This window comes from Nanorana parkeri, unplaced genomic scaffold (genome assembly GCF_000935625.1).
Source record: "Nanorana parkeri isolate BGI_ZX_2015 unplaced genomic scaffold, ASM93562v1 scaffold200, whole genome shotgun sequence".
Classification (NCBI taxonomy): domain Eukaryota; kingdom Metazoa; phylum Chordata; class Amphibia; order Anura; family Dicroglossidae; genus Nanorana; species Nanorana parkeri.
Window position 1 is genome coordinate 1,701,803 of NW_017306468.1, and position 11,598 is coordinate 1,713,400.

Genomic DNA, 11,598 nt, shown 5'->3' on the forward strand with positions numbered 1-11,598 from the left:
CACTATAAATAAAAGTAAAGACCATACAAACACAATTAATTCTTAAATTATTACTTTATTTCAATATCTTTAAAGACACCATAAAATGAATAATGTTCACTACTTTCGCTGGGTAAACCTACTTAGAGAAACAAATGGGACTACAATGGCAATGAGAGCTGTGGACTGCAATGCCTATCTGTTTCACAATCCGTACACATTATTGTGTGTTGAAGCTCCCATGATTCATTGCATTCCATTAGTATAAAATTCCTTCACATATTAAAAAGTTGTGACTTTATCTAAGGCACTTATTAACAAGCTCTGTTTTAATGGCAACACTGGTACCTTGGTATTTTCTAAAATAGGCAAGCTTTTTTTTTTTTTTTTTAAAAAGGAAAAGCTGTAAAAATAAAGAAAACCCCATTAAATAAAGGTCAATATAATGTACATTTTTACTTCATTACAGAAGATAAAACAGTGCAATTCAGAAGAGCTGTTTGGTGCACCACTGTTTACCAGTGCCCTCGCTATAGAGATGTTGTCATTTGTAGTAGTCGGTTAAATGTTTCAATTTAACTACGATCGTTAGTCTAAGTATATTTCTGCAAGGCAACACTATACCAGTGTATCAGTTTCAGAAGGTTACTGAATCACTTGCTCTTTACTTGCCTTGCTTGCATAATGTTTGTAGACTATAGATCTGAGCCTATGTTGTGACAAGCTCCAAGTGTAAGCAGTAAGCTCTGTGTGTGTATCCAGTACTCAGGATAGCTCGGTACGTCCTAAAATACCCAGTCTCTCTCACTGTTTCTCTCCTCCCATATTATGGCAAGGACAGAGCTTCTAGTTTAAGTTTCCTATGCCTTGTATCTTATAAGAAATCTATGAACTCACCATTTCCCCTTTTCACTTGCAGAAAATTACCCTTTTACCCCACAACCCTCTCCAACTGCTGTCTCTACCTAGTATGAAAGAAAAACATGCATGTGAGAGAGAATGGATGTTACAAAAAAAATAATAATAATAAAATGCACCTATATATCAACTTAAAGCAGCAAAAAGCAAACTGAAAATGTCCTCAAAAAGATAAATATTGCTGATTAATCATCTGTTTGTTGATCTTCCGTGTTGTCTGGCCAGGCAACATATTGAACCTTATAGTGGTCGCTGTTATAACATCTTGGTTCACATGTAGAATTGACTTTGTATTATGATTAATATTGTATTAGAATGCAGACAGCAGGGTCCATCACTATGTTTTCCATCTTCCTTTTTATCATTTTTATTTATCTGGTACTGGTGACACAAATTATTATCTGCAGTCACAGCTCATTGGCTCTAAGTGACAGATTGTTTATATGTATATCAGTGTTATGAATAGTAGTAGTGTTATTGGTAATGGCACTTCAGGTTACGAGGCGAGCTATATCACTTTGGGTAGACGTCTTGGTAGCTTCAGCGCCTGGACATAGGAGAAGATGACCGGCTGTCTCTTCCTCCCTGCAGAAAAACAAACCAGAGCAAATAGTCATAAATACAGCGTTCTGCTTTGCAAGCCGTGTGATTCATGGCTGAGCTGTATGGTAAACACATTCTATTATTAGGCTTAAAATGTAACAGGGTGAAAAGGTAAATGAAAATACAGAAGGTCTTGAAAAAATATACATTTTGATATTTCCCATGCTTTTTGTATCATATTTACAATATTCAACTTCAAATACAGATTTGGAGCCACTAGAGGGCACATTGCTCTAAGGGGGTTATTCACTAAAGGGTGAAGAGTTTGGAGAAGGCAGGAGAAGGGAACAATCTAGGACAACATGACTGAACTGGAAAGTGAGCTGAACTGGAGATTATTTCCAAATCAGCAATGTTGTCCTAGATTGTTCGCTTCTCCAAACTCTTCACCCTTTAGTTTGAGAAGTGTCCTTGGTGAATCTCTCCTGATGACATTTCGCATACTATAGGCTGAATTCACAAAGCTTCAACACAAAATAGTATCTTTATTTCAGCCATATGACTATAATCTTATTGGTGTCCACGGAATCTTATCCTGATGTACTGCCATTGCGAATTGACCCTTATGCCTGAGATGTAACAGTATGGCTCAGTAGCACTGTAAAGTTGTTAATTAAATTCTATTCTAGCTTGCCAACGCATTTTGCAGATATGGGTGCAGTCAAGGCACATATTTATTTTGAATTATTAATCTTTTTTTCTACTTTTTATCTTCTCCTTTTCTTGTCAGTATTCTAAATGTTCTTTTGTTATTGCCAGAACTGGCTGTTATTTCTGCCTGCAGAGGAAAGCTATTGTCTTTCAGCTGACAGTTACCTGGTGAATATATGAATGAAACTCTTAGCAGGCAATTACTTATAAAATTCACAGCTTTGTATTGAGAACAGTTATGATATCCAAATGCTGTTAACATGAGATTCATCCACTTAGAAATTATTAAATATAGGCTGCACTACTACAATACATGTACTGTAACTATAGAAGCAACCAAAGAATATTCGTGAAGAAAAAGGGGCAATATATGAAGCACTCATATAACCAATTAAGTCTTCACAGATGCAAATCAAGACAACAATAAGCTTCATAATCCAAAATCCTTAAGTTAAATGCAACTATGCACACGCCACCCCACTATCCACAAGCACTCAGAAAATAAAGTCTTTGACATGGTCTGTGAATAATACTAGGATAATATTGGGATAATTTGTCTCTCTTATAGCACTATTTGCATCCACATTGTTCTGATTCAGCAGGGGGAATGTGGACCTCTGCAGAGAGACCACTGATTCCCCTAGCAGAGCAAAGGTTCAACCCACAGCTACTGGCAAGGGACAAGCTTTTGAACAAAAATGGACTGTAAGCCATTGAACACCTTTTCTTATGATGCACCTGGAATGTGTTTAGATGATTTAAACTGAAAGCTCAACTGGGCTTTAAACATGAAAAACGGTTTACTATTTGCAGCAACTTGGCTTTTATTCCCCTGTTTTTTTCACCAGTTTTTTCAGTAGCCCACTAGGTATATCAGCTGTCACCTTGGCTGTTAGGGCAACATGAGTGACTATTTAAAGACTACCCAACAATCATTCTATACTGCCTCTGCAGTACTTCCCCACCACTCCCAATTCTGTGGCCACCACTGCATAATACCCTGTGTTTTGGGGTATAGGGGAGCATGTGACTTCACATGATGCAGTACTCAGGCCTGAAAGCGGATTATTAGGCCTGAGCATTTTGGACCCAAACACAGTGAGGACAATTTGCTGGAAAGTCAGATTATTGTAAACATTTTTTTTTTTTAACTATATATCTTATTTGGGCATTTTGAAGACTGAACCCTAAAACAGAACAATGGGCTTCCAATAAAGAGTACATTTTACAAAACAAATGCAGACAGCTATTCTAATACCTTTCACATTAAATCATTTATTTTGTTTTATTATTGAAATCTTGGAGCTGTAAGACTTTGGTACATGGACTAAGGCTTTAGTAAGTGATCCTTGTCACCTGTTGAATGCTCCCCAGCACAAACAAAAACTGCATTCAGATAAATGGCTCATTACAAATAAACACCCAGCAAAGAGATCTGTTAAGCCAGAGTTAACTATAATGGACTACTTCTTGTTTACATGACCCTCCCATATCCCATGGACAGGAGTGCTATTGCTTCAATGGACACTTTTTTATTCTTAGGAGTCCCTAAAAAGACATAAGATGCCAGTGGTTGATTCAGGCCATCCATTTGTATCCATAACTGAAATATCCATAGATTCACCCATGGATGCATTCCTGTACTCACATACAGTACTTCCAGGTGAATAAAGTCAGAGGATAAATGTGTAGAAAAGAATACTATTACTTAAAATGTGTTAACCATTTTCTAGAAATGCGTTTACCGATTCTGATCCTCAACAACTCATTTATTTTATGCAGTATGAAGACTGTATCCTGTTTGTTCCTTTTATACTGCAGAATTCTGTATGTAAAATATATTTTCTAAATACAGCCAAGCTGTCATTATTCTAAGAGAACATGATTCTACAAATTGGAATATATAAATGGGACACATTTTGAAATTGTAGTCCTACCCTAATTTCTGAGTACACATTTTATTTTGCATATAATTAATAGATAATTAATTGAATCTGCTTTCCAAATATGCTTCTCTCCAACATAAAGTCCTAAAACAGATAGGCTTTTGCTTCTCTGCTAAACAATATACTGGATTTCAGAGTGACGGACTTCATTGGCCAAGTGTACTTTGAACACACAGCCAAAGGCAGAACTTGCCAGAGTTGGCCAATAACTACGCACCATCTGTGATAATTTGCATTTAATAGAATTTTTTTTCTATAAAGTGTGAAATACACACAGTGTTTAGCAAGTTAATAGTAAAATAGGTCTGATAATGCTGATCGCTTTGGAAATGCAACTTATTTTACTGAAAAAGCAAAGATGTTTGGCCACTGAGACCTTTCTTTGTTTTGGTCATTTACAATATAACAATTATTGCCAGTACAAATTGGAACAGTATCACAAGACATAAGGAGGCTTTAAATGTTATAAATATAATGTTAATATGAAACTAGCAATGTGTGGGTGTTTGTTGAATGATGGTAATGTATAATATTGAACATTGCCAGAAACTTAATGGCAACTGTTGGCAGCATGGCAGAACAGGCACCTACCCAAAGGATCAGTGTCTCCTGATAAGGTTGTACTCCTATACTCACTGGTCCATGTTCCTTTACCCTCTACCTTCTGGAAAAGTTCTGATATCAGAGCTTACCCCGGTAGATGATGTCACTGCTCCCCATGTGACAGTGTTTGAGGATGGCTATTGGCTGCTCATGCAGAGTACTGTCACATGGAGGGGGGTCACATGCTCATCCATACCCAGAAGCCCCACATGTTCCAGTTATGTGATGAGGGCTATGAAGGAGCAGGGAGGCAGAAAAGGAGCATGGATTAGTAAGTATACCATATGCTGGATGTAGGGGTGCTATCAGAAGCCACTATTACTTTGCCCTGAATGTGTCTCTTTAAAATCCAGGGTACTGCACTAAATTAAAGAAAAGACAAAGTCATATCTCTCATGAGCACTATGCAGACACCACTGCTTGTTCTTTTCCCCTCCCTATTAGCCAGGAAGGAAGCCTAAAACAAATTGCAGCCAATTGGAACATGTAAAGGTAAGGAAGGTGTGGACTACATAGCAACCATGTTACATATTTGGTTGCTGTTTCCATAAAGCAGATCCCCAGGACTTGGGGTTGTTGGGGGGCTTTGCAGTAAAACAGTCTGTGTGCAGTTATTTGCATACCATTAGCAATTGTGTTTAGACTGAACAGCCACAGATCCACGTTTACATTGTGTGTATATGTATATACAAGTTAATTAAATGTCTCTAGATATATTTAAAAATTTTATTTGAAAAATCAATATGAATATGTTTATTGAGAGAAAAGGGGAATTCATGGCGCAGCTTAGAGACAAAAGAAAAGCACAGGGCAGAAGGGCCTGGTTGAGCTCATCTTGCCTGTGAGTCTCATAGTAGCCATGTGGGTTGCTAAGCCTATTTTTACACCTCTGTTCTATGTACTTGTCTCCCAGTTTATGTATAACTCCCTACCTCACATTTTTACTGTGTCAGTAACTGTCTGACGGTCTTTTTTATTGATGTGTAATTGTTTTTATCTTGCCATCTCTGTAGCCATGGCTTTTGCAGACTGCAGCTTTACAGTTGCTTGCAACAGTGACAAAAGTGGGTGCAGGCAGGGCTAATGCATGATACAGGGTTGTACCATAACTGGAGGGGAAATGTACTTTAAATGCACACTCCTTATGTGTTTAAGCAAGTAGCAGGCTGCATTTAAGGAGGAAGTGACACTTTTCTTCCCTTCCATTACAACCCCAAATTATCATGGAATGGCCTATTTCCTTCCTGTTATGGTTCTTGATCTGGCCATATGACAGGAACCTAATGTGCAAAATCCAGTGTACCCATCGCACTCCTGACCGAATAATACCCTTAGAGTCGGGTGGGTGCCAAAGTGACTGCAGATGCCTCTGCAATCCAAGATAAGTATATGTATAAAGTCACTCGCACTCCAATAGAATTTCAAGTCAAAAACGGTTTATTGACTTGAAAAAATGTTTTTGACTTGAAATTCTATTGGAGTGCGAGTGACTTTATACATATACTTATCTAGGAACCTAATGTGTCTACATCTCAAACATGCCTGCATTTGAAAAGCTCTAGGTTATACCCTATTATTGACACAGACAAATTAAGAAATCAGATTTCTGTAGAATTCAAGAACATTTTAGTCCAAATGTAACTGCTTACGGCAAAGTTAATATGTATGCCAACTCAAGGAACCATGTGGTTTATGCTCCTAAAACATAAAAACACTTCTGAACCTCTATAATATTTTTGATGGAAAAGCAAGCTCAGCTAGCTCCTTCAAAGATCCTGTAGTTAAAAGATGAAGAAATTTGCATGTTCTCCCTGTGCTTGCATAGGTTTCTCCTCCAGGTACTCCGGTTTCCTCCCACACGCCTGCTGGAAGGTTAATTGGCTCCTGTCTAAAGTGGCCCTGTATGCATTTGCAGGAGGGACCTTAGATTGTGAGCTCCTTGAGGGCAAGGACTGATGTGGATGTACAGTATGTAAAGTACTGTGTAAATTGTCATTCCTTTATAAATACCTGTTATAAATAAATATTAAATCCTGTATAAAATGTCCTTGTTGATGTTGCTTTTATGTGCACATTTATTTAACTTCCTTCCATCAGATCTCTTTATGCTATGAAAATGGAATTAATGGAAGGTAAACTAAGACTAGAGAAAAGCTACCTGAACTTGGACAACTCGCCATGCACCAGCAATTTTGTAGATTTAGCATACGTGTGCTATTTTGCCATCTGTGGTGTATCACGTGCTTTGAGTTGTAATCAGGCAGAATAAGGCCCTAGGCATGGTGGAAGATTTGGTCCCCAATCCCCTTAGTTGACATTGATAAGGATTGTCACAGGCAAGGGATGCCACCCCATTGGCATTATCTATACTGACATAGCCCCATCAGACACCAATTGCCTACAAGTACATCCTCCATTGTGAAGTGACAGACAAGTGCACCGCTTTGACCAACTATGCTATGTTCCAGTCTACTGCAGAAGCCTGAAGGTTGTAGCAGCCTCCTGGACATCCACCGACGTACTACCTAGGTTGCCTTGTGGATGATCTTGCTCTGCCCATGTTGCCTAGCAAGCCCTTACAGGCTTACAGGCTTGACCCCCCCCCCCACAGCAAAGCATGTCAGAGGACAACCTTCCCTTCCTCCCATATAAAAGGAGCTGCAACAGTTGCTATTCCTTTCTACACAGTCAGGAAGAGTGACAGTGTCAGAGATAGGACAGTAAAGTGGAAATTCACAAGGACAGATTTAGGCAGTTAGCACAGACTGTGTCATCGTTTACAGCTGACACTGCAATACACTAGAGACAGAACATTCTCTGTTATACTAGCTGACATAGAAATAAAACATTTATTTATTGTCCTGTCACTAACCCAACTGTGTTTTGTTTGCTTTTTTTAAGTAATAAAAGGAATATAAAACCACATTTTATATTTAAAAAAACTACACTATAAAGTGGTGCATGATAGCATGTTGCTAAATATGTAAAAGATAATAAAAAATAACATGATAATAAGAAAAAATTATGGTAATGGCTGTTGACAAATAAAGACAACACGCACTGGCTCCCTTTACACCACCAAACTGACAATAAATGGTTGCACCTATTATTTTATGTTTCTTAAAGTCCACTGTCACAGGTGTATATACTGTATATGATCAGCAATTACCACACATACAAAGTATTTAAAAAAGAAATTAAATAATTATCGATGCCATTAATGTTGTTTTTTTGCAGTAATTTACAAACAAAAAAGGTGCATGTAGCTCTTCTTGCGACATACGACACAATCGTGTTCGATTGCAGGGGCGGAACTGCGGTGGGAAACCGTGTGATCTGCCCGGCACAACTGGGGTGCCATTAGAATATAATGGCACCGCCAGCGCAATCGGTGGTGGTGGGCGACTTATCATGCAGGTGTGGCCTAAGAGAGTTACTGGCACAACATAGGAAAGGCTAATGAGCATCTTTTAACATCTATGGCTGTTCAGGCCTTAAAACGAAGTGCATTTGTACTTTCTAGCACGTTATTTCTGAAGTGTGAAATAACATGCAATCCTGGAGAATATCAGAAGGTATGAATACCAACCAGTAACTGTATCACATAACAATAAAAAATGTATGAAAGCTATCATCATCCTGGCAGGTACTTAGAGGTAAAGCAGAAAGACATTTATACAAAATGTACAATGTTATCCTGCTAGGAAGATAAGGGGATATAATAAAATCTAACTTTTTTTTTTTTTAATGCTGTGACACAAAGGTATATTCAAATAAGTTGAACTTGAAAAAGGCTCGATAATTTGCCTGGTATCTAACTGGGTAATTTAATTATTCACAAAGCAGACAAGATTAAGAGGCTTTGTAATTCACAGCTATAAGGATTTTAAGCTAAATCCTAAATGTATCAAATTAATTCACATACAATGTACCCTTGCTGTGCCAACTCCTTAAAGAAGACGTAAACGTTTGCGTGACATAGACGGGTCTTTATTGCCAGTCTATGTTATCGCTAATAATGTCAAGAATAATAGTCAAGAAGATGATGTTGATGTCTTCAGCCAGTTCACCAGATTATTTGTTTTTCAGTTTCAATGAAATAGGATATAAATGCTGTGTCTGCCAACACACAATATGTGGGTCTGATTAAAGCCATCTATTAGCCCATAACAAAAATAGAGAAGTACAAAATAAAATGTATATTGTTATGGTACACCCCATGTGAGTCTATTTGTTCAGCATGTTGTGTACAGACCTCTTACTTTTTAATAATTCAGAAAGCAAAATTAGGGCTTACATACACATAACTAAGGCCAAACCTTTTTTTTGGGCTTTAGTGTTCTTTTGGGCCAAAGGAGTACATTGACTAATGTATGAATGTGACCTAAGGTCTGCATCTAGCCGGATACTGCTTGCTATTTGCTGACAGCGCAGAGCCGTGCTGCAGCAGGGAAAGATTCTGAAAACATTGGCGGTATTCACCTAATTGCCTGATTGGCCCTGCCTCTCTAGAGCCAGAGCCAATTGTGCCCACCCCATCCACTATCTGTCCCTCCAATGAGTGCTGGAGGAACAGAGCGGGGAGGGCGGAATCCCTGCGGGGAGGAATGACTGATAGTCTTCACTCTCTGCAGGGAAAAGATTTTGTAGTTCTCGATCTATAGAGCCAGTATGTGACACCTGCAATGTCACACGTTGGTTCTAAGTATTAGGAAATACTTAGAACCAACTCCTTTAATGGCAATTTACTGTATCATTAATTTATTTCTTAATTATTTGTATTTACTATTTTCTGATTTAGTACAATATGTATTTGCTTAGATAAGGAATGCAAGGTAAGAATGTCACCATATCACCAAGGTGAATGTGGAAATATATATAGCTGGAAGAATGTTTTTTTGAAGAGTGCTTCATTAAATGCATCTCTTATCAACTTACACGTCAAATTATTTAAAGAGAATGCATGTGAATTTGGTTCTGGTGATAAAAACTAAGAAACCATATTATTGTATATAATACAAACGACATAAAAATAACTTAACAGGTGGAGCAATATAATGATATCTATAGTTACCAGTTTAAAGATCCTGGACAAGGTTCCTTGACCATCTCGGTGTGCATCCTTGTATCCCTTGTGGGGTGATTTGTGGTGTTCATAGTACCTTGGACTGGATCCTCCATAGCAAGTCTTATGCCCTTCTCCACTCTACATTCAATATAATAGACACATCAGAAATTAAATTTTTGTAATATGCCAAACCAGACTCTAGTAGCTTAACTGAAACCAAGTAAGTAAATAAAATGAATTATTGGCTCCAAAGATCAAACATTGCAACCTTGAACAGAAAATAAAAAGAGTGTTAAATTGGCTAAATTAGAAACCTGAAAATGAAACACTGTAAAAATCTAAAAGTATTTAAAATCTGCCCATCTCTTAACTGTCATCAAGTGGAAGCTGACTAAGTCCCATCAGATCAAAAGAGATGAGGGTGCCATGGGTTTCTTACTAATTCAGATAAAGTTTATTGGACACAGAGTTTTTAGAAAAAGCCATGGCCACACCATATAAAATAAAAATTATCTGCACCCTGTTCTGATACTTACTTAAGGTGGTCATACACTGTAATATTTTCTTTGTTCAACCTGCGGGCTGAACAAAGAAAATTTAACAGATTCCTCCTTAAATGCTTATGTCTTCATTGTATTCTGACGGCGGCTTCTGATCAGAAGACCCGAACAGAGCTAGCAGCTCTGTTCATTTTCCAACCGGCTTCTTTAATCAGCTGATCGAGGGGTGCCGGCAGAAAGGGTGCTCACAGCGGCACCCACTGTTCCAATTTCACATAGTGTATGGCCATCTTAACCTACATGATCCAGCTCTCTCACCGCTGTTTCTCTATCAACTAAGGCCCATATTTTTCCAACACATCGTTCATGTTTTTTTAAAGTGAGGCCTAAATTTTTATATACACAGTTAAGCATGTTCGTTAATGAAAGGTTCAATGTGCAGAAGTGCAGTTACCATACACAACCAAATCAGAATTTACCTCCGACTAATCTAGAGTGTAAGTTAACTGTGTACTCTGAAAATCATCATTGGTCTTTACATTACCCTAAAGTGTACATGTGCCCAGACTATGGACATTAAACTATTTAAACATTCTTAACAAGCAGTTTTATTGTAAGGCTGGAGTTATAATGTCATATTGTGTTCATTTTAAATGGAACCCCAATACAAATACACGGCGCAATGCAATGAACATGCATTCTAGCCCACCACAACAGATGTAAACCAACTTTAATAGAGTTACAGGTTTACTATAAGCCTTATTTTGTTAATGTACAAAGGACTTAGTGGTTCTCCCAATAAGGATCAAAAATATAAAAATATATATATATATATTTAACTGCTCAGCCATCAATCACTGTTAGATCTCTGTATTAGGGTCACCAACAGAGATTTATATGTCAAATGGTCTATCAAGTTAAATGGTAGTTAAACCCTCGGGGGTTTGGCATATATCTACTGCTAGCAAGCAGTAAATATATGCAAACATTTTTTTTTTAAAGTTACGAAAAAGGTAAAACTTACTTGTGTCTCCGCCGCGCGCTCCCGTCCGAAGATCTGAACATTCTCTGGCGGCCGCTAAGGATCATGGGGCGGGCGCATGCGCAGTGGAGATCTTCGGCCGGGAGACGAGGAGAGACACAGGCTAAGTCAATGCACGCAGCCCGGCAACGTGCACCCGCACAGACTCTGTGGGACGCAGCAGTCAGCGCTAGATCAGAGACCGGCAGCAGCGCTGGAGGGAAACCTGAAAACTACAGGAAAGAAGAAGTTGATCGGATCAAGAGGCATAATTTAAGGTAGGTCCTTACACCAGCATGGGGGGGGGGG

General features: G+C 38.3%; 1 protein-coding gene across 3 annotated transcripts in view; it reads right to left on the reverse strand.

Moving 5' to 3' along the window:
- Positions 1-431: 431 nt before the first annotated feature.
- Positions 432-11,598, reverse strand: part of MBP (myelin basic protein) — an 82,462-nt gene continuing 71,295 nt past the window's right edge. For all 3 annotated transcript variants that reach the window (XM_018555532.1, XM_018555531.1, XM_018555533.1), the window contains 2 exons: positions 9,775-9,906; positions 432-1,482 (listed from right to left, as the gene is read on the reverse strand). In XM_018555532.1, the coding sequence (XP_018411034.1) occupies positions 1,438-1,482; positions 9,775-9,906 (177 nt within the window). In that variant the 3' untranslated portion in view covers positions 432-1,437. The remainder of the gene's footprint in view (positions 1,483-9,774; positions 9,907-11,598) is intronic.